The sequence below is a fragment of the Streptopelia decaocto genome, assembly GCF_964273445.1.
Source record: "Streptopelia decaocto genome assembly, chromosome: 23".
Lineage (NCBI taxonomy): Eukaryota > Metazoa > Chordata > Aves > Columbiformes > Columbidae > Streptopelia > Streptopelia decaocto.
The window spans coordinates 5,425,553-5,447,808 of record NC_138678.1 but is presented as its reverse complement, the minus strand read 5'-3'; the positions used below and the strand labels follow the sequence as shown (position 1 = coordinate 5,447,808).

At 59.6% G+C, this 22,256-nt stretch overlaps 1 protein-coding gene across 2 annotated transcripts in view; it reads left to right on the top strand.

Moving 5' to 3' along the window:
* PTPRU (protein tyrosine phosphatase receptor type U) overlaps positions 1 to 22,256 on the top strand; it is a 48,775-nt gene that overhangs the window by 17,664 nt on the left and 8,855 nt on the right. The window contains exons 3-26 of one of the 2 annotated variants that reach the window (XM_082071721.1): positions 1,108 to 1,379; positions 1,593 to 1,674; positions 2,279 to 2,394; positions 2,877 to 3,051; positions 3,704 to 3,997; positions 4,854 to 5,162; positions 7,763 to 7,872; positions 8,419 to 8,620; positions 9,428 to 9,530; positions 9,659 to 9,932; positions 11,614 to 11,650; positions 12,089 to 12,227; positions 14,684 to 14,841; positions 15,768 to 15,958; positions 17,095 to 17,167; positions 17,352 to 17,428; positions 18,097 to 18,114; positions 18,853 to 18,889; positions 19,168 to 19,265; positions 19,360 to 19,476; positions 20,153 to 20,307; positions 20,968 to 21,103; positions 21,179 to 21,328; positions 21,756 to 21,929. In XM_082071721.1, coding sequence (XP_081927847.1) covers positions 1,108 to 1,379; positions 1,593 to 1,674; positions 2,279 to 2,394; positions 2,877 to 3,051; positions 3,704 to 3,997; positions 4,854 to 5,162; positions 7,763 to 7,872; positions 8,419 to 8,620; positions 9,428 to 9,530; positions 9,659 to 9,932; positions 11,614 to 11,650; positions 12,089 to 12,227; positions 14,684 to 14,841; positions 15,768 to 15,958; positions 17,095 to 17,167; positions 17,352 to 17,428; positions 18,097 to 18,114; positions 18,853 to 18,889; positions 19,168 to 19,265; positions 19,360 to 19,476; positions 20,153 to 20,307; positions 20,968 to 21,103; positions 21,179 to 21,328; positions 21,756 to 21,929 — 3,497 coding nt within the window. The remainder of the gene's footprint in view (positions 1 to 1,107; positions 1,380 to 1,592; positions 1,675 to 2,278; positions 2,395 to 2,876; positions 3,052 to 3,703; positions 3,998 to 4,853; positions 5,163 to 7,762; positions 7,873 to 8,418; positions 8,621 to 9,427; positions 9,531 to 9,658; positions 9,933 to 11,613; positions 11,651 to 12,088; positions 12,228 to 14,683; positions 14,842 to 15,767; positions 15,959 to 17,094; positions 17,168 to 17,351; positions 17,429 to 18,096; positions 18,115 to 18,852; positions 18,890 to 19,167; positions 19,266 to 19,359; positions 19,477 to 20,152; positions 20,308 to 20,967; positions 21,104 to 21,178; positions 21,329 to 21,755; positions 21,930 to 22,256) is intronic. The other variant, XM_082071722.1, reaches the window with a different exon arrangement.

Below are 22,256 nucleotides of genomic sequence, written 5' to 3'. Positions count from 1 at the left end.
TTAAGCTAAGCTTTAAAGGCTGGGATTGGGCAGTTTGCGGGGCTCCTGCTGCAGCTCTGCTCCTGCGCTGTCTGGGAAGGTGGGGGCACGGGGCAGCTCCCCAGCACTGGGGACACGGGGGGTGCCCCCGCATTTCCCTGCCTTAGGTTTTCCTCGGCGCTTACTTGTTTGCGAGCCGGTGGGAGGAAAGTGCATGAATTCGTTTAAATTAGCCGGCGGTGAAAGCTATTAATAATTAAGCTCCTACTGTCAGGTAAACAATGGTAGACTTGAATAAATGGCCTGGCTTTGTTACTTACAGCTTCTGCCGTTACTAAAATGGAAGGATATTAATAATCCCCTCACCTTTGGTGGTGGGGAGGGTTTGGGAGGGCGGATGGGGCCCCGTGGCTGTGCCCCATGGAGCTGCTGGGGCTCCTGCATCCCCTCCTGCCTCCGACCCCCTGGGATGGAGCGCGTGGGGTGGGAAGGTGCTGCCTTTGGGGTTTTTGTCCTTCCTGCCCCATAGATACGGCTTTGGGGTTGCGCTGGGACTCCTGGTTTCGGTGCTGGTGCTGTGGGGCGCTGGGAGATGGGGCTGGCAGCCCTGAGAGCCGCGCTGCCGCCGCTCGTTAAGCTGACGAGCGCTTTTTTTCCCCCTCTGCGAGCACCTGCTGAGCACAGTTTAAACTCGGCGACAACTGCGTGGTAAATGATACGAGGCGTTGGGAATGGGAATTAAAACGGCTGGGGCCCGGCCGGGGAGGTGGTGCTGGTGCAGCCGGAGCTGTGAGCGTTAGGGGAAAGCAGGCAGAGGGGCTCCGGTGGCATTGAAGCTGCACTGACCCCGCTGTCCTGGAGGTGTGGGGCTGGTCCAGCAGCCGGGTCCCGTTTCGGTGTCCTGTCGCTGCCCAAAAAGGAATCTGACACCGACTTCATCCTGTGCTCCTTGCCCTGTCCCGCACGTCCCCAGGGATTGGTACCCAGTGGGACCTGAGCATCCTTGCTGGCTCGTGCGCATTTTGCGGTCCCGCGTCCTCTGCCTTCTGCATCCCTGCCAGCCAATCTCAGGAGACGTGGAACGGGGGGGTTACTCCACGCTCTCCCCCCTTCTCCCTCCCGCCGCAGGCTCCTACCTGATGGTGAACTCCTCGCAGCACGCCCCGGGCCAGAGGGCTCATCTGCTCTTCCAGGCGCTGAGCGAGAACGACACCCACTGCCTGCAGTTCAGCTACTTCATGTACAGCCGGGACGGGCGCAGCCCCGGCACCCTCAGCGCCTACGTCCGCGTGACGGGGGGGCCGCTGGGCAGCGCCGTCTGGAACTCCTCCGGCTCCCACGGCCGCCAGTGGCACCAGGCGGAGCTGGCGGTCAGCTTGTTCTGGCCCAGCGAGTACCAGGTGAGCCCCAGCAGAACCCCCAGCTGCATGGCACGGACCCCCCCCCTTGCATGGCACGGACCCCCCCCCCTTGCATGGCACGGACCCCCCCCCTTGCATGGCACGGACCCCCCCCCTAGCATGGCACGGACCCCCCTTGCATGGCACGGACCCCCCTGCCTGGCGTGGTGCGGATTCCCCGGCAACGCGTGACCCCTCTGTTTGGTGCCGCAGGTCCTCTTCGAGGCGGTGGTCTCCAGCGAGCGCAGGGGTTATTTTGGCTTGGATGACATTTTGCTCTTGAATTACCCGTGCTGTGAGTGTCACGGGAGGGGACCCACGGGTGGGGGGGGGATGAGGGGTGGGTGCTGCTGAGCTGGGCTGGGCAGCAGGATTTGGAGCTGGTGCCTGTCGGGATGGTCCTGGGGAGCTGGTGGAGTAATGCCGAGGTGCTGCCTGGTGCCACCTGTGTGTCCTGTTGTCACCTGGGCGGGTGGAGCTCCAGCTCCTCAGTGTCCCTGGGGCTCCTCTTTCCATCTCTTTTATAAAACCCCAAGAAGCGCATCCTGAACTCGTGGCCTGAGAGGGGCCACCTGGGCAGGTGGGACCTGAAATCCTGGGCGGTCTCCACACCCTGGATCTTGGGGTTCACCCCTTATTTCCTCCAAGCTGGGGTAGGAGACCTACTCGCCTCTATCAACCCCAGAGCCTGCATCTGCTGACAGTGCAGCGGGATGCTGGAACCTTCCCTGGGATGGAGCCTGATTTTGTGGGGATGGGAACAAACTCCTGAGCCCAGGCTGAGGACTGAGCCCGTCCTGAGCTCAGCTCCAGCCCCAGCGTCCCGGCCGGGTTTTGGGCTGCGGTGGGTCCCCATGGAGCTTGGCTGCTTCATCACCTCTGGCTTGTGTCTCTTGCAGCAAAAGCGCCTCATTTCTCCCGCCTGGGCGACGTGGAGGTCAACGCGGGGCAGAATGCCACCTTCCAGTGCGTGGCGGCCGGCAAGGCCACCGAGGCCGAGCGGTTCCTCATGCAGGTGAGCGGCGGTGGTGACACCAGCATCTCCACTGTCACGCCCGTGCTTCGCTTCTGCAGTGTCCCTGTGCCGTCCCTTTGGGAGAACGGCAATCCCTCCCCAGCCATTTAAGCAGACATCATCTGGGGACGTGCTTGGTGGCTCTGGATGTCACATTGTGCCAAAAAGGAGCATGGCCAGCAGGTCAAGGGGGATGATCCTGCTGCTCTGGTGAGACCCCCTCAGTGCTGGTCCAGCTCGGGGTCCCCAGGCAGGACACACATGGACCTGCTGGAGAGGGGCCCGAGGAGCCCCAGGCTGGACCCGAGGCTGGAACAGCTCTGCTGGGACAGGCTGAGAGAGCTGGGCTGGTCAGCCAGGACGGGGCTCTGAGCAGCCTGAGCTGGTGAAGGTGTCCCTGCTGCTGGTACGGGGGCACTGGGGGGCTCTGAAGGTCCCTCCAACCCAAACCGGTCCCTGACGTGTTGTTTCTCCCGGGGCAGAGGCAGAGCGGTGAGGTCGTCCCCGCCGCCTCCGTGAAGCACATCAGCCACCGGCGCTTCCTGGCCACCTTCCAGCTGGACGAGGTGTCCAAGGAGGAGCAGGACCTGTACCGCTGCGTCACCCAGGCCAGCCGCGGCTCCGGCGTCTCCAACTTCGCTGAGCTCATTGTCAAAGGTGGGGGACCTGGGTCATGGATGGGCTGTTCCTGCTGTTTGCAGAGGAGGAGGAGGGTGGGATGCTGGTGGCGGTGGGATCACAATTTCTCACTGTGAGTTGTTATACATGGATGGTTCTGCCTTTCCCAGTGGCCTTAGATCATTTATTTTTGATTGCAGTAGGTGGGAATTAATTCATTGCGGTGAAACTATGCTGCACCACGCTGGGCAGTGTATCTTGTAAAGATAATTAAGGTTTGATCAGATGAAACATGAGCAACCTGACCAGGCTGAAGATGCAGGGGGGTTGGACTAGATGAGCTTTGAAGTCCATGATTCTGTGAAACCCCATTGGAGCTGTTAAAGCCTCACTAACAGCGATGGAGGGCACGTACATGGGCTGAAGTTTGAAGAGTGGAGGATGCCCTCCCGTGTTCTGGTGTCCATCCCCATGTTCTCTGGGCAGAGGATCCAACTTTGTCCCATGCTCTGCAGTGAGAAGATCTGGGTTCGTCTGGGGAGAGACGTTGTGAATATCTCGACTGTAGCTAGTGGAAAATCAAAAAGAATTGTGGTATCCCTGGTTGTGCCACTGCTGGCCTGTGCCAGGGCTGGGGACACCGGAGCTGCTTCTGGAGGGGGATGCTCCACCGGCCCCTTCTCTTTTCCAGAGCCCCCCACACCCATCGCGCCCCCCCAGCTGCTCCGGGCCGGTTCCACCTACCTCATCATCCAGCTCAACACCAACTCCATCATCGGTGACGGCCCCATCGTGCGCAAGGAGATCGAGTACCGCATGACCTCGGGGCCCTGGTCGGAGGTCCACGCCGTCAACATGCAGACCTACAAGCTGTGGCACCTGGACCCCGACACGGAGTACGAGATCAGCGTCCTGCTCACCCGGCCCGGCGAGGGCGGCACCGGCAAACCCGGCCCACCCCTCATCAGCCGCACCAAGTGTGCAGGTGGGTCCCACGCAGCGTCCCCATGGCCACCCAACGGGAAGGATGCTGGTGGGCGTTGGGGCTGAGGTTTGGTGGGTTTTGGTAGAACCCGTCGTGGCAATGGGTTTAATGCCGGGGTCCCAGCAGCGTGGGGCTGTGTGCCCGTTGCTGGGCTCACCCCCCAAAACCAGCTGAGGTTTTGCATGGTCCCATGAGGACATTGGGACCTGCAGGAGCATCCACTGAGGTTGCAAAAGCCTCTTGCAAACCTGAGCTGCCCAAGTTCCTCTGCGATGCAAATCCCAGGGGAATCGCCTGCGGGGTGGGCAAAGACCTTCCTTCCTCTCGGGGAACTTCCCACCACCCGTGGGTGCTGTTGGCAAAGGAGCTTTGCTCCTCATTAAACCTGATTTCTCCTGTTCACGCCAATTAGAGCCAATTAAACTCCTTCCCAGCGACAGTGCTCATCTCTGTCCCTTCGAGAGCCTGACGCGGGTTGGATGTAAATGCGAGAGCTCCCATTGCACAGGCACGTTTGTCTGGTTATTTGGGGCCGCTCGCGGCGTGGATGCTCCAGTGCCACTGTGTCACTGCTCCAGCCAGGGCTGGTACCCGGCGTCACCTCCACAGGGGACATGAGCCAGCGGGGGCTGCTGTCCCTGTGCTGTTGGTGGTTTTGGACCTGCTGACGTCCCCAGCCTGTCTGCAGGGCGGCAGTGTCCTGTGCCAGGGCTGGTCCTGGTGTGGGGTCGGGGTTGCTGTCTGCACCCACCCGTCACGTTCCTATGCTGTAAAAGGGCTTTCCCTGGTAAAACACGTAAACCCGTGAGATGTTTTGCTTCATGACTCATCTCTCCCCATCTCTCCTCCCCGCCAGAGCCCATGCGGGCCCCCAAAGGCCTGGCGTTCTCCGAAATCCAGTCCAGGCAGCTGACCTTGCAGTGGGAGCCACTGGGCTACAACCTGACCCGCTGTCACACCTACACCGTCTCGCTCTGCTACCGCTATTTCGTGGGCACCGGCCACAACCAAACCTTCCGGGAGTGCGTGAAGATGGAGCGGAACGCCAACCGCTACACCATCAAAAACCTCCTGCCCTACAAGAACATCCACGTCAAGCTCATCCTCTCCAACCCCGAGGGTCGCAAGGAGGGCAAGGAGGTGATATTCCAGACGGATGAGGACGGTGAGTCTGCTCGGGGAGGTGCATTGTCCCCAAAAATACAATGGGCAGCTGCTGGGGTGTTTCCCATGGCACGGTATACATCGGTGGCCGGGGGCATGATGGGCATATCTCCTGCGGCCATTGCAATGGGGAGGTGAAAAGGCTGTTGCAGCCCCAGGGCTGTGCAAGGGGAGATGAGAAAACGGGACAACAGTGTCGCCTGGGGGACAAGGGGACTGGGTGGGGATGTCACCTGGTCCCTTGAGCGGAGCGTTTTAGCCGTGCCCAGCCCAGCGAAGGGCACAACTGCTGGCTGCTGCCCAGTTTCTGCCAGCACGGGTCATCCTCGTTCATCCCTTTGTGTGGAACTGAAGCCTGGCAGCAATAATGATAACAATTAAAACAATCAGTGCTTTGCACTTAGGTAACATCTTCCATCCGCTCGATCGCTGGTTGATTTCGCATTGCTACATTTCTGGGACTGTGCCGTTAGCCAGAGCCCAGCACCATTATTTTTGGCTTCCCCGATGCTCTTCCCCTGTTATTGTGCCCTCGTGTGGGTTTGGGTTGTGCGAACGAGCTCTGTGGGTGAGCGGGTGTTGATTAAGGGGTGTCTGGCCCTGGCGTGGCTGGAGCATCCCTGGCTCTCACAGAGTCACTGACACTGTTAAGCAAGAATGTAACGAATCTCCAAAGCACTTTTTAGCATCAAGAATCAGCAATTAAGGTGGAAAAACTGGTAATTGCAAAGGAACTGGCCGGCTCCAGACTCCCCGGATGAACCCCAGCAAGAAACCTGCCATGAAATCACCCACGTGGGGCTCGCCTTGGTTCGGGACCCACCGAAACATCCAGTTTTTCTGTGTGCGTTGCTGATCGTTCCCATTCCCAGCTGGGAAGCGAAGCCCATGGAGCGGGAGCAGAGTTGGGAGGCTGCAGCAGCGCCGTGAACCCGATCCGGTCTCCAGGTCCCATTTTCATCTCAAAAGCCTAAATTTGGCGCATTTCTTCATGCATCCCATCAGCACGTTGCGTATCTCCAGCCCCGCATCTGCCTGGCCCGCAGCACCCAGCTTCACGCTCCTGATGGTTTATTTTCCAGCTCCAATTGCTTCAGCTGTTCTTGCTGTGCTGTGACGGCTCCAGCTGTTTGCTTATGGAATATTAATACAGGAGCTCCAGATGTTTTTCTGCTCTACTGTAATCACTCCAGCTGCTTTCTCCTCTGCGTTGATTGTCCGGGGCTTGTGGCGTCCCCCTTGGATAGAACTTGGGGCTGTGTACACGTTCAGCCTTGGGCGGGATCGATGGAGGGATGTCTGCCTATGGATATACGGCACATACTACACGTGAGCTTGGCCCAGCATCTTCCTGCCTGGGCGGGTGATCAGGACCTGAGCTCCTGCAACTGGGCGATGAGCAGCTGGAGGTTTTGTTCTGTGTCTGCACAGAACGATGGGGCTGAATCGCGGGTGCCGGTGGAAATGTCGCTGCCGGGTGTTGGTGCTGCGGGGTGTTGGTGCTGCCGGAGCCGGGTGCAGGCAGGGTACGCGCAGTGCAAGCCAGAAAAAATATATATAAATGCATAAGTAAGTACGTACATGCATATATGGATGGCAGAGAGGTATACACAGACCTGGGGAGCCATTGCGCACCTCTGCCGGTCTCATCCCAGTGCATGCACAAGCATGTGTTTTCTGTACATATACATATATAGGCTATATATAAAAATATCTATATGGGTATGCACGTTCCTGCCCTAAAGGTTTCCGTAATTCCTCACAAATTTAATAAGTGCCTTGTGTACATGTGTAGGACATGGCACCTCTGATTAAATTAACTTATAAATCAAGTGCAGGAAGCACAGGGAAGCCGAGCCCTCTCGCTCGGCCCCGTGGTTACATATGAAAAGCTGTGAAAAGGAGAAACGGAGGGGAAGAGCGGGTGTCCCTCTGCAATGGGGGGTGCTTGTGGGCGTTCGAGCCCGTGGTGGAGGATGCTGCGGGTGAATCTTGGTCTCTGCGGAGCCACCGCCGCTCCCGTCCTCCTTGCTGACCCCTCGGGTCGAAAAATCCATGGTGAAGACGGGAGTATTGATCCTGGTGCTGTCGATCGCTTTATTGTTTGCAGTTATTGTTGTTGGTGTTAATTAGAGGGGAATGCTGGGGTGCGTTGAGCCCATCTGCAGATGAGGACATTATTGCTTACTGGGGGGGCACCGCCAGTATCTCCTGAGGGTGCGTCTGGGGGGATTTGGGTTCTATGGGAAAGGGAATTGTTTTAATTCCTCACACGGGTGGACTCAGGTGAGCCGGCGATGGCGCTCGGGGACCTGCTGCTGTGCCACAGCGTGCGATGCCAGGGATGGGTCCTGTGGGGACTGTGCTGTGGTGGGGGGACCTTCCCCCATGGCAAAGTGTCACTAGCAGGAGCATCGTCACCCTGGGGGGCTGCCAGCCCTGTTGGTGGCCCGTGCCGGAGCCGGGTGACGTGTCAGAGGGGACGTGGTGGCTCAGTCGCAGGGCAGAGCTGCTGCAGCCATCGAAAGGCGTTTCCCGCAGGGTTTCTCCTCCCGGTCTGGTTTCCTGCCGCATCCGAGCTCGTCCTCTTTCCCTCCCCAGTGCCCGGCGGCATCGCCTCCGAGTCCCTCACCTTCACCCCGCTGGAGGACATGATCTTTCTGAAGTGGGAGGAGCCGGTGGAGCCCAACGGCCTCATCACGCAGTACGAGGTAGATCCGGACAGCTGGGGGACCCGCGGGGACCCGTGGGGCATGGGAGGGTTCCAGCAGGGTGAGCTGGGACAACTGCTGCTTCGGCTCATGGGGTTCAGGGCGGCTGCAGCGCTGCAGCTGCCCCTGCGCCCTTGGCGTGGGGCCGGGACCCAGCCTGTGCTCAACCTCCTGCCCAGCGTCCGTCCCAGCCGGGAGTCCTGCGTTCGGGGTCACCGCTGTTACCCAGCAAGGGCTTTTCTGATGAACCTCTGCTTTTGATTTCCCCTGAGAAGTATCTGCTTTCCAGGCAGTCCCTGTGGCCATCCCTGAATTCATCCTTTAATTCCGTTTCCTCCTGGATCTGGGGTCTCTCCCCTCTCTGCTGGTGATCATAGAATCACAGAACAGTTTGTGCCGAAGGACCTTCCCAGCCCCCCATTGCCCCCCTGCCATGACAGGGACATCTTCACCAGCTCAGGGTGCTCAGAGCCCCGTCCAGCCCGGTCTGCCTGAGTCTCCCCTTCGATACATTTTGAAGCCGCGATGTCTGCCCTGTCGCTGCAGATCAGCTACCAGAGCATCGAGTCCTCTGACCCGGCCGTCAACGTGCCCGGCCCGCGGCGCACCGTCTCCAAACTGCGCAACGAGACCTACCACGTCTTCTCCAACCTCCACCCCGGCACCACCTACCTCTTCTCGGTCCGGGCCCGCACGGGCAAGGGCTTTGGCCAGACGGCGCTCACCGAGATCACCACCAACATCTCGGGTGGGTTCCCGGGGCTCCACCCTGGTGCTGGGGCTTTTCTTCCGCCCAGGGATGTGACGGCAGCGCTGGCGTCTCCCGCGTGCTCCGCTGGACTTTGGTGGCTGGGTGCTGCTATGGAAGGAGGCTCTTGGCGGTGGCAGCTGTGCCGTGACCCCGGGCAGACCCCGAACCATCAGCTGGGCTGCCTGGGGGTCGCCGGTCAGGGAGTCTGGACAGCCCGGTGCACCGGTGCTGTCTGAGTTATCACAGTACAAGCAAGGGGTTAATTTGGCTTCATTAATAAGCCTTGCAGTACTTGGGGCTGTTTGCTCGTGTCTGCGGTGTCTCTATTAGCTGCAGCGAATGGGCTGAGACGAGCCCTAATGGGGGCACCGAAGGTGCAAGGCAGCATGAGCCGGACCCTGCAGCTGCTGGTGGTGGCTTGGGGACCACGGGACCATGGCAGATGTGAGGGGGTGTCCCCCACCTTGCTCTGGGGGAGCTGCTGCCCCGGGCTGGGATGCTGATGCTGTGCTGGTGATTCCAAGCAATGCTGTCCCCTGGGTGCGTTTGGATCCTGCCCCCGTCACCTCCCCTCTGCCAGACCGGCGTCGTTAACCCCCGCTTGGCACACACCCATGAGTCTTCTCCCACCTATAACACTACTTCAAGACCTTTTGAAGGGTTTTCTGCATTTGGAATAATTCACGTTTCGCCATTCAGTGATGAACGCTTGTGCCTCGGTCTCCCCCCGAGCAGGGGGCAGCCCCAAGCACATCCCTGGGGACGGGTGCTCACCCTGCCCGCTCTCTCCTGCTCCCCTTGCAGCTCCCACCTTCGACTACGGGGACATGCCGTCGCCGCTCGGCGAGTCGGAGAGCACCATCACGGTGCTGCTGCGCCCGGCGCAGGGCCGAGGGGCTCCCATCAGGTAGGTTGGGGCTGCCCGCGGGAGAGACCCCAAAACGGGGTGTCACAGCATGGATGGTGGGGTCAAGCACGAAGGGAGGCGCAGGAGCATCCTTTTAACAAGCTAAACCTGCCCCTGGTCCTTGCCAGCACCTACCAGGTCGTTGTAGAAGAAGACCGGCCCAAGAAGCTGAAGCGGGAGCTGGGGGGACAGGAGTGTTTCCCGGTGCCGCTGACCTTCGACGACGCCGTGTCCCGTGGCTCCGTGCATTATTTCGGGGCCGAGCTGCCGGCCAGCAGCCTCACCGAAGCCAAACCCTTCACTGTGGGGGACAACCAGACCTACAGCGGCTACTGGAACCCGCCGCTGGAGCCCAAGAAGGCGTATCTCATCTACTTCCAAGCCATGAGCAACCTCAAAGGGGTGAGTAACTGTGCAACCCCGCTTTGTCTGGTAGGTTTTTGGGGGCCTGGTTGGACCAGGCAGGAGCACACCTCAGGGGGTCAGAAAAACTGGGAATTGTTTTAGATCCCTCTACCTTGGCTCCTCTCTCTGGGCTCAACCCCAGTCCCTGCCCACGGGGAACTAGTGCCTGGGGACACCCTTGCTTGGGTTGTGGCCGGGTGTCCCCACCCTGGCACCCCCAGGCTGTCCCCATCCTCCTCCTGGTGCTGATGGAGCCCAGTCTCCGCCACCCTCTGCGCTACCAGCCAGGACCCCAACCACGTGGGGAAAACCATGCTCCCGGGGCTCGTCCTAGGGTGGAAAAGGACCTTTTGGGCAGCAAGAGCTGTTTGTGCATCACTGGGACCTGTTGCCGACACCGTGGCTGCTGCTGAGAGCCCCAGGGCAGCTGCTGAGTTCCCAGCTGCTGTCTCCCTGCCTGCTGCTGCCTGTATTGCCCCAACAGTCCCACTCGGGCAGCCCCCGTGTCCCCCTGGGGTTAATTTCCACTGTCGGGACCCCCTGGGGACCCTCTCGGCTTCACCCGCTCCAGCAGCTCCCGTCCCACCCGGGAGGATGAGCTGTGAATGCGAAGCAGCAGGACCTGGCAGCATCCTCATCCTCATCCTGCATGGCTCCGTCTTGCAGAAAAGACGCCAGTTTTGGGGTTTTTGAATCCTTTCCTCCGCTCTGGGATTGTTCACACCTCGCTGGGCTGTAATTAGAGGCAGGACGGGCAGGGAGGATCTCTGCTCTGGCTCGTTCGGGCACTGCTGGATAATGGCTGGTGGCTGACGCTGGCTTATAGCCTTCCTGCTGGAGGCAATGGATTTGTCCCGGCTGCCATCAGACGTCGTGAGAAAGCTGCCGCCCAGCTTGCGTTCTTCGTGGGGTTTGTGCCAGATGGAGCACGAAGCAGGAGAAAGGAGCTGGAGGCGCCGGGAGAGCAGCGCCGGAGCCGCCCTGCCCCGGGCGGGTCCCCGGACGGGTCTCCGCGTCTCGGTCCATGGGTGGATGGAGCGGTGTTGCCAGAACCTGCGTCCCGAAGGGCTGGAGGGTGCTCGGGGAAGAACGCGGTCCTGCCAAAACGGTGCTTTTTTCAATTTTGCAACAGAAGTTGGATGTACAGAAAGATGGAATATTTTTAGCTGAACCCATCCCTAAAAAATGCAAATACCAAAGTCTGTTGGAGACCTGAGCTGGAAGCCCTTGTGGCAACCTTGGCAGCAGCACTGCCAGGGGATGGGGCTTGAAAACTGATGGAAAAACCAACGCTACAAAGCCCTGAATGATGACCTGGGAGTGCTTTAACCACGGTCAGTGATGCGCTGGTGACCTGCGGCTCGACGGGGTCTGCTGGGTCTCCCCTTTGCCTTCGAGCTTTGCCATCCCCTCTGTGCCCGGAGCGGTGGCCTTGGCTAAACAGGAGGACACCGCTTTAGGGGACGCCGGGGACAGGTCATTGAGCAGCATCTCTTGGAGTGCGTGTCCCCGGGAGCTCCTTTGCCTCAGCAGCGGGTGCTGCAGCACAAACCACCTGCAAACTCTCCTGATTTGGAGGTCGAAGCACCGACAGACCAGCCGCACACCCACCCAGCACCGCGGGCAGCAGAACTGCGGGGGTGCCCATCCAGTCTGACCCCCTCTTCTTCCTCCATAGGAAACGCGGCTGAACTGCGTCCGGATCGCCCGCAAAGGTGAGTCCCCCGTTCCCAGCGGCCACGACAGGTTACAGGTGCTGTGGTGACTGGGGTGTGCGTGGTGGTTTGTTACAGCCCCATCCTGTGCTCTTGTTTCCCACTTTCTTTGCTGGCTGGGGTTTTCCTCTTGGTGCCGTCACCATGGTGGGAAGCAGGAGTCGGTGCTGGATGCTGAATCCAGGCATGGACCAGCTCGCGTTGGGTGTGGTGAAGGGTGGCACGAAGGGACTGTCTGACCCCATGGGGACTGAGAGGAGGACTCACCCACCGTCACGGTGTGACAGCGCTGGGCCCCGCGCTGACTCAGTGAAATGAAATGTGCTCAAGGAGCAACGTGTATCCCATGGGGCAAACCCCAGTGTTTTCCTGTCTGGTGATACCAGCCCCCCCGGAGCTGAGCCTTGACCCCTCCTGCCTGTCCTTGTCCCCTGGCAGCTGCCTGCAAAGAGACCAAGCGTCCCCTGGAGGTGTCACAGCACTCGGAGGAGATGGGCCTGATCCTGGGGATCTGTGCGGGGGGGCTCATCGTCCTGATTATCCTCCTGGGAGCCATCATTGTCGTCATTCGGAAAGGGTAAGGAGACCCAGCATCGCGGCTGCTGCCTCCATCCATCCCCTTTGCCCAGCTCAGCCCTTCTCCACTGCCCCAGCACTAACTGGGAGTTACTGGTGGTGATACTGGTGGAGTTACTGGCACGGTGGGCAGACTCCAAACCCTCTCTCGAGCTGTGTCTCCGTGTGCTTGTGCAACCCACTGGGCACGGTGCTGTCCTCGCTCTGTGACACCGGCTGCATCGGGAGGCGCTGGGGATGTCCCCTCTCCCTCGGGCTCTGCAGCTTTGTTCCACTCTCCCTCTCTCCTGTATTTTTCAGTCATTTGCCTCTCTTTTGCTTCTTTTTTTGCTTTGTGCTCCTCTGTCGATTCTGCATTGATGATGCTTCTGGCCAGGATCAGGCTGGGAGGGGCGCTGGGCAGGTGCTGAGCGTGGCTGCCCATCCTGCTTTGTCTGGGGACCATCCTGCATCCTCCTGGGCTTGTTCTACCGGGAAAGCAGTAAACAGGAGCAGTCCCTGTCCGAGAGCCTCCGCTGGCTCTAGACGGGTCACTCAAGGGGGGGTGCACACCAGAGTGGGGGGTTTCCCGGGGCTGGTGGTCCCTGGGGACCCCCAAACTGCTCTCCCACCCCACGCTCCCAGCCTGGGTGCAGCCGTGGCCATGGCAATGGGCTTTCCCTGGGGAAGCTGGGGTGGGGGCAGGAGGACAAGGGCTTTTCAGGACACTCGTCCCCAGGAGCGCCGGGGATGCGGCCGCTGCTTTTTGCTCAAGCCCAGTGCCCCTGAAAGCGGCTCCTTACGATGTGGGGCTGGAGGCGGCACTGGGCCGGGGGGGCTCTCAAAGCCGGGCGAGAAAGGGCAGCAATTACCCACCTTCCCAATGATGGGAGGAAAGTGTGTTAATAGCCAGCGGGGAGAGAAAAAATAGCAGGGCACAACCTCAGCCTCTACAAATCTGCAGATCTCTTTGTGGCCTCGTTAGCCTTTAAAGGATTCTTGCTGATTTACACCAGGTGGAGAAGCAAGGCTGGAGCGTCCCTGCGCGTTGTGAGGGTGCAGGACCGGCTCCTGGCTCCCTGCGCGCCGGCGCGCTGCGTGATACCTGTGCATGTGACACCGGTGCATGTGACACCGGATCTGTCCCCGATGGAGCAAATACCGATGTGGTTTTGGGAGCGATGCGGTGGGGCCGGTGGGTTAGGAAGGCACGAGTGGAGCTGCTGCATCCCTGGTGCTCGTGCTGCGGGGCGGCAGGAGGAGGAGGAGGAGGAGGAGGAGCAGCTTTGCTTCAGCATCCCAGGGTGAACCTGTCGGAGGAAAAACCAGAGCTGCAAATCAGACCCGGTGCCAAGGGCCCCGAATTCAGGGCTGTTGGGAAGCTGGGACGGGCCCATAAATCTCCTCTGGAGCATTTTGCTGCTGGAAAAACACTGATGTGGTGGGATGGAACTGCACCCCCAGAATATGCTCACTCCTAATAAATGGTGCACTGGAAACACGAGGTTCTGACCCCGTCTCCCTCGATGAGGCTGCCTGGGCCCTCACCGGCACCCCAGGGATGCTCTACACTTCAGAGATGCTTGCTGTTCAGTCTTAAAAATTGTGGAATAATCAGAGAATCATTTTGGTTGGAAAAGCCCCTCAAGATCATGGAGTCCAAGCGTTAACCCAGCCCTGGCACTGCCCCATGTCCCGAGAACCTCATCTGCGTAACCCCTGGGACAAGGGTGCCACGGACACCCCATCGCTGGTGCTTGGGCGCTGCCATGGGGACACCAGCTCCAGCACACAGTAAATAACCTACGGATGCAAAAAAGGAACCAAGTTTATTTACGGTGCATTTAATTTTCCAGCAGCCGCGTTGCCCCGTAACCCCCTTCCCTGAGCCAGAGAAAAGCTGCTTATGCAATTTCTGCTGTTCTCTTTGTTTGCACGCTTGCCAGGAGGAACTACTATTCTTATTCCTATTACCCGTAAGTAATTGTCATTCTTTCTCCATCGCCGTTCCTCCTGGCCACCCCCCGTCCTGCTGCTCCATGGAGTCCTTTTCTCTGCCCAGCGCGTTCAGGGGCCTCTTTAGCTCAGGGGACAGCGCTGCGGAGCTCGTCAGAGACCGAAGGCAGCGCGGAAGGGAAGGGTCAGCGACTCCGGGTTGAACTCTGGGGTTCGGCAGCATCTTGCAGCGTCCCAGCCCCACCAAGAGACCGATGTGGTTTCAGATCTCCTGTTCATCCTTCCCATGGGAGCATGATGCTCCTCTCAAACACACTCCATTGCTTTTTGTTCCCTAAATGTCCTGAATCTGGGGTGTGAGGTTCTGTCCCAAAACAAACCAAAGCATGATGAGCACTGGGAATAATCCGTCCTGCTCCCCAAAATAATCCAAGCCCGGTAGCTTTGGGGGGATCTTGCAGCACGGTCGGCTCAGCCCCGCTCTCACGCGCCTCTCCCCGCCCCCTGTGCGTTTTCCTGCAGAAAACCCGTCAACATGACCAAAGCCACCATCAACTACCGCCACGAGAAGACGCACATGATGAGCGCCGTGGACAGGAGCTTCACCGACCAGAGCACGCTGCAGGAGGACGAGCGCCTGGGGCTCTCCTTCATGGACACGCACAACTACGGCAACCGAGGTAGGGACGGGGCGCCGCATCCCCGGCTCCCATCCAGCGTCCCGAAACGTCTCAGAAATTGCGGGACTGTGTACCCAAGGCTCAGTAGCAGGCATCGCGGCTGTCTGAGCCTGATGTGTGTACACGCCGCAGGCTTTTCCGTGCCCTGCAAGGAAACCTCCAAGGGCATCGATCTTATCAGCGTCTGTAGTAGCTTTTAGTATCATCATCCAGATGTTGCTGGAGGGACAACACTCAAGGGCATCTTGACCTCTCGGAGCAAAGATCTGAGCTTGTTTCTGGGAGGGTTGAGGCCGTTTGTGGGCTCAAACGCTGGCTGCAGCCCCCAAGCTCGGTGAACCCCAACTCCTCAGCTTAGGCTGAGCTTGAAAGCTTTGCAGCAGCCTTGCCCAGCACAGCCGGTGCGGCTTTGCTCCCTGGTGTCCTGCACAGCCCTGGGCTTCAGGGGGTTAAAGAGCCACCGTGTTCACATCAGAGGGAAACTGATAATTTAACACGCACTGGAGTGTGCATCTCCGTGCCGATTTAGTTGTAAAATAACTCGTCGGATGCCCCAGTTTCAACCATATGCTAATAACATCTGTTACAGTAACTTCAAGATGCTGCTTACACACGGCTCTTCTCCGCTGGCTGCGGGATTAATACGCTTGCTGGCATTGTCTCGTGGATAATAGAAGCCCAGAGGGCAAACGTTTCCTCCTCTTAGTGCAGCTAGCTAGGTGTATTATTTTTGGGCTATGTCCTGGAGTGGCTCACAGGCTGGTGGGTCTCCGCGCTGAGCTGGGGCTGCTGCTCCTCGGTTTTTTAGCATCTCCCGGGGATGTTTCCAGGTGCCCTCTCATCCCCCCGTGAGTGCCAGGACATGATGGGGACACAGTCCAAGGTTTGCTCCCTGATGGCCCTGGCTTCTCCCGGCCCTTCTGCAGGTGACCAGCGCAGCAGCGTGGTCAACGAGTCCAGCAGCCTGCTGGGGGGCTCCCCCCGCCGCCCGTGCGGCCGCAAGGGGTCCCCGTATCACACCGGGCAGCTCCACCCCGCCGTGCGCGTGGCCGATCTCCTGCAGCACATCAACCAGATGAAGACGGCAGAAGGCTACGGCTTCAAGCAGGAGTACGAGGTGAGAGCCTCTGGTGTCCTGGGGAGGTGGGGTGGACAGGGCGGCCTGGGCAGGACCCGTGTGCAAGGAGAAGATGCTCCAGCCCTGGAGCTGCAGCGATCTGAGAGCAGGAGCTCACAGCTCTCTGGGCGGGGATCGTAGGCACGTGGGGCATCCCTGGCTCTGGATCGAATCTCTGGTGCTGGCAGCTCAGGATTTAATTGCCAAGCTTGAAGAGGGACCTGAGGGGACCTCTGGGTGAAGAACCTTTTCCTCATGTCCAACCTGACCCTCCAGCGCAGCTTCTGCCATTCCCTCGGGTTCTGTCGCTGGTCCCCAGAGAGAAGAGGGGATGCCATGTTCTGCTCTCCAGCGCACTTGTCCTGTGACGCGCGTGGCTGTCGCCTGGGGACAAGCGAGTCCTCAAGAACCCGGCAGGCGTGGAGGCCCCGGGCGAGGACGCGGGAGAGGGTGGTCCCGGGGCCGGGAGTCCCCCAAGGCTTGTTGGCCATGTCGTGCCCATCCCACCCCCTGGGCTGGGTCACTGGTACCGGAGCGCACTGTTCCTCGTGCCTGGGGCACGGCGAGCCCAGCGGGGCTGATCTCCCGAATCCTCGGTGCCCCACACGTCTGACAATTGAAATTTCCCAGGGAAATTACTGTTTAATGCTCAGTTGTTTCAAGTGCAGGAGCCTTCTTTTTTTCCTTCCCCTTTCATGTATTGGACAAACCAGGGCTTGCTATCATCATTAGTGCTCCTTGAAAAGCTGCTGTATGTTCCTGGAACTAGTCATTTGAAAGCACTCAGATATTATGGGAGGGGAGAAAACATGTAATTTCCTTCCACTTTCCTCCTCTTATGCCAATCTGTGAATGTTACTGTTATTACACACAAACCTGTTCTGTGCTGGGGAGAGAAAGAGGCTGGGGAGGTTTGGGAAAAAACACAACCAACCCTAGGAAAAAAAACAAACAAAGCAGGCAGTATATAATTCGCTGGAAAATGGGGCATTTTGTGGATGCCACAGCAGCATGTAGCTGGTAGATGCTGTGGGGATGGAGCTGGGGCAGGAAAACCACCCTGTCTGCAGGTTTTGGGGCCCAGGGGGACCCCCCAGTCCTGCCCTCGGGTCCTGACAGCCACCCCTTCCCTCCAGAGCTTCTTTGAAGGCTGGGACGCTTCGAAGAAGAAAGACAAGACCAAGGGGAGACAGGATCACGTGTCCACATGTGAGTGCCTGTGGCACAGGACAGCCCCAAAGCTCACCCGTGTGTCTGGGGACGCTGTCCAGTCTCTTCTGAACGCTGTCCGGCTGGGCCGTGCCCCCTCCCCGGGGAGCCTGTTCAGCGTCCAGCACCTCTGGGGGAAGGACCCGCTCCCCATGTCCAACCCGACCCTCCCCTTGCTCTCCAGACGACCGTCACCGGGTGAAGCTGCACCCGCTGCTGGGCGACCCCAACTCGGACTACATCAACGCCAACTACATCGACGTGAGTGGGGACGGAGCCTCTTTGCTGGGGGATCCGGGGGACACGCAAGGTTCCTGGGGACCCTGTGGCATGTCAGGCTCAGTCCCTGAAAAAACAGCATTTGGAGGGGCTGCGACAGCCCAGGGCGGGCTGAACCACGTGTCCCTGAGGCATGCCATGGAGAGCCCTCCTGGTTTATTGATGTGTATCAGCAACATCTCCGTGCTATGTTGTCACTGTCCCCTGCAGCTGTGTCTCTCCCTCTGCTCTGCTGCTCCATTCTCATTCCCTCCCTCCTACCCATTTCCATCCTCTGTCCTTGCCGGCTCTGGGAGATCTCCCTGCTCCCTGGGGGGAGGACGCAAAGCTGGGGAGGCCACAGGGATGTCCCCGGTCACCTCCAGTGGTGCTGAGACCAGGAAGGTGCAGGATGGCTCCGCTGGGCACAGGGCTGGAGCATCTCCCGGCAGCGCCAGCAAGTCCCTCTTTGCCAGAGGATGGCACCTGACAATGGTGGCCTGATGCCCAGACAGCGTCCCCATGTCTGTCCCCGTGTGTCCTTTCTCCCCTGTGCTCTCTGTGACCTGCTCTGGGGCAGGTGCTCTACCCTGGCTCTTGGTCTCTACCTCACTAATGTCGCTGTCTCTGATCTTTTTCTCTTAAAACTCTGTCCCAATGGGAACATTAAGATTCGGATTAACCGAGAAGTAAGTAGACAGTTCCGCTCTCCTCCCTTCTCTGCTCCCATCTCCTCCCAGGCATCGTTCTGGGCAGGGTGGCACTGGGTTTGGCGCAGGGAAGGGGAAGGCGAGGGCTCTGTGCACGTCCTCCCCGCTGATGGGGAGCAGGGCCGCGTGCTCGGAGGGGTCGAATTCAACCCACACAAATCCCCCATGAGAGGACCCACGGTGGCTGCAGAACCCGCCATCACCTCCACCCGTACGGTGTGGTTGGACTCCGCGGGACTTACGGCCGAGATGTGGGACACCCGGTCCCTTTGGCAGTGGCCTCACTGGGACGTGTTCTGCTCTTTGGGCTGGCATGTACCAGTTAGGAGTAGGGAATGGCCCCAGTAAGCAGTAGGATGAAGGAAGGGAGCGGGGCCATCACCCAGCGCCGTGTGGCTGCTGTGGGACAGAGTGCCCTTAATGTGGCTCTCACGGTGGTGTTGTCACCCTAGGGTGCCCATGGGGTGCTGTGGGGATTTTGGTGCAGACCAGGGATGAGGGTTGTGGGTTACAGGAGATTTCTGTGGGATGCGGGACATGGACCCTTCCAGGACAGGGTGCAGGGCGGCTGCTGAGCCGCCTCCTCCCGCTGGTGGCCAGGACCTGGCCCAGGGGACCGTGGAAGATGCCCCAGCTGGGTGACTGGGCAGTGTTTTATGGGGCTGTGTCACAGTGTGTCCCCCCAGGTTGGGACTGACGTCTCTGCTTCCCTTGCAGGGCTACCACAGGTCCAACCACTTCATAGCCACACAAGGTGAGTCGCCTCCTCCCCCGGCACCTCTGGATTTAGCAACCGGGTTATGTCCATGGTGGGTTTAACCCTGTGTGGGCAAGAAAAGGGAGGGATTGGGCCAATTTGGGGCCAAATGGGGTGGTAGCAATGTGGAGCAGCTCCCCCCACGGCACCGCGTGTCCCCAGGGAAAGGGGTGCTGGAAGTTCTGCGGGGTGCTGGTGGCGCAGAGGCGGGAGGGGAGATGCGGGGCGTCTCGGCACTGCCGTGTGCACCCCAGCGGCCTTTCCCCGTCCCGCAGGGCCCAAGCAGGAGATGGTGTACGACTTCTGGCGCATGGTGTGGCAGGAGCACTGCTCCAGCATCGTGATGATAACCAAGCTGGTGGAGGTGGGCCGGGTAAGGACCCCATCACATCCCACTCCCTCCGGGCTCCAGCTCGACCAGGAGCCTCCTCCGCAGAGCTGAAACCCCGGCCGTCCTCTCCTTGCAGGTGAAATGCTCCAAATACTGGCCAGATGACTCCGAGATGTACGGGGACATCAAGATCACGCTGGTGCAGTCGGAGACGTTGGCCGAGTACACCGTCCGCACCTTCGCTCTTGAGAGGGTACGGTCCCACTCCTGCCACCCGCCACCTGCCCACCCCTCGTGGGCAGAGAACCCACCACCTAACCATTGCTAGATTTGCATTTACCAATACCATGTTTATTTACCCCAATGTGGGGTGTGGAGCTGGTGTGATTTCCCCCGTAGTCTACAGGAATGTGAAATGAGGTTGTAGTGTGGAGGGTGTTGGTCTCTTCTCCCATGGAACAAGCGCCAGGAGCAGAGGAAATGGCCTCAAGTTGCGCCAGGGGAGGTTGAGGTTGGATTTCGGAACAATTTCTTCCCCAAAGGGCTGTGGGGCATTGGAACAGGCTGCCCAGGGCAGTGCTGGAGTCACCATCCTGGAGGGCTGGACAGACAGACATGAGGTTCTCAGGACATGGGGCAGTGCCAGGGCTGGGTTAATGTGATTTTGTGATTTTATGGTTACTGTCTATAGGGCAGGGAGCAAAGATGCTTGTGGAGTTAGACCCATGGCTGCTGCCACCTCCTCCTCTTCCTCCTTGGCTGGTTTTCAACCCCGCAGCTCCTGCAGGGCCGCCAAAGCAGCCGGCCGCTGTGTGGTCCGTCTGGCTGGCTGCTGAGCTGGGACAATCATGAATTCCCAAGAAAATGCCCTGTTGGAGTGTCCTTCCCGCCCTGTGCACGCTCCCTCCATCTCGACCCTTCCCTTGCAGCGGGGCTACTCGGCGCGGCACGAGGTGAAGCAGTTCCACTTCACGTCGTGGCCCGAGCACGGCGTCCCCTACCACGCCACGGGGCTGCTGGCCTTCATCCGCAGGGTGAAGGCGTCCACGCCGCCCGACGCCGGCCCCGTCGTCATCCACTGCAGGTACAGCATGGCTCTGGGGCACGGGTGGCTGGCGGCAGGTCTGGGCAGGAGCGGTGGCTTTCTGTCCCCGAGCAGCTGTCCCCGTGCAGTGGGTCAACGGCTCTTCCTCTGCTGGGCAAACAAGGAGGAGCTGATGAGGAGGAGGGATTTTCGTATTTGATTTCTCCCTGTCAATTGCCTCATCAGTATTCATTCACCGCAGCAGCCAGTGTGATTAGTGCCCGTAGCCTGTAATCACTGATAATCACGACGAGTGATTCATCAGCCCCAGAAATTAGTATTTCACACAAAAAGACTTTGTAAGGAAGGAGTGGGGGAGCAATTCTGTTCCCTACGGTTTGCGGGGGGGTCGCAGCATCAGTAGTTCCTTGGCTGTGAGTCAAACCGCGCCAGGATTTGGGATGTTTCTGCTGTTGGGGTTGAACAGAGGGAGATGAGGTTCCCAGGGACGTGGGTCAGTGCCAGGGGTGGGGAATGGTTGGACTCTGTGAGCTGAGGGTCTCTTCCAACCAAAATGTTTGTACGACCCCAGCTGCCCCACGTCCACGAGCGGGGCCCACACGCGGAGCCCTCCCCCGCACGGCTGCTCTGCGCCCTGGGCTGTGCAGATGCCGTGTGGGTTGGGAACGTGTTTGCTGTGCTTTCCCCCCCCACCTCCAGTGCCGGCACCGGCAGGACTGGCTGCTACATCGTCCTGGACGTGATGCTGGACATGGCCGAGTGCGAGGGCGTCGTGGACATCTACAACTGCGTGAAGACCCTGTGCTCGCGGAGGATCAACATGATCCAGACAGAGGTGAGCGGGTGCTGGGGACAGCCAGGACACCGCAGGCCGTGGGGCTCATCGCTGTCCCTCTCCTCTCCCTGACAGGAGCAGTACGTCTTCATCCACGACGCCATCCTGGAGGCCTGTCTGTGCGGGGAGACCAGCATCCCCGCCAGCGAGTTCAAACCCACCTACAAGGAGATGGTGAGGATCGAGCCGCAGAGCAACTCCTCGCAGCTGCGGGAGGAGTTCCAGGTGAGCAGCCAAAACCCCTGCAGAGCCCCTGCAGCCCCCCCTCATCCTCCTGGGGAGAGACCTGGGGTGTTCAGCTGGAGAACAGAAGCTCCAGGGAGACCTTAGTGTGGCCTTTCTGGACTTAAAAGGGACCAATAAGAAAGATGGGGACAGACTTTTGAGCAGGGCCTGTTGCGATAGGGCAAGGGGCGATGGTTTTAAACTAAAGGAGGGAGATTCAGGCTGGACATGGGGAAGCTGGGGAAGATGTTCCTGCTCACGGCAGGGGGGGCACTGAATGGGCAATGAAGGTCCCTTCAACTCAAACTGTTCCATGATTCTGCGGTGCCCAGCACCGCTGGCACCAGCCGGCTCTGAGGAGCTGCAGGCGGGGGCTTTGGCCCCCGTGTAAGCAGGGCTGGAGCTGAGGGAACTCATGTCCCCGCAGACCCTGAACTCGGTGACTCCGCACCTGGACGTGGAGGAGTGCAGCATCGCCCTCCTGCCCCGCAACCGCGACAGGAACCGCAGCATGGACGTCCTGCCGCCCGACCGATGCCTTCCCTTCCTCATCTCCGTGGATGGAGACAGCAACAACTACATCAACGCGGCCTTAACCGATGTGAGCGTCCTGTGGGAGGGAAGGGGCCGGTTCCAGTTGTCTCAGGGCAGCTTTTCATGGCAAAACCTGGCTCGGCTTGAATTTCCAGCCTCATTTAGCACAAGGGCACAAAGGCACATGGCAGCCGTGTGCAGGGGCAGGAAGGGCTGGGACGGGTATCGTGGCGTCCTTCACCCTTTCTTTTGTGTAGCAGCATCTTGTGTTGAAAGAGCTTTTCAGCTGCTCTCACAAGCCGCACACGGAGGGTGTTCATTGGTGTGGTAGTGACAGTGGAGCACAGGAGGGTCTGCGAAGGGTTGGTAGCGTTGATCGGCTGCAGCACCCATC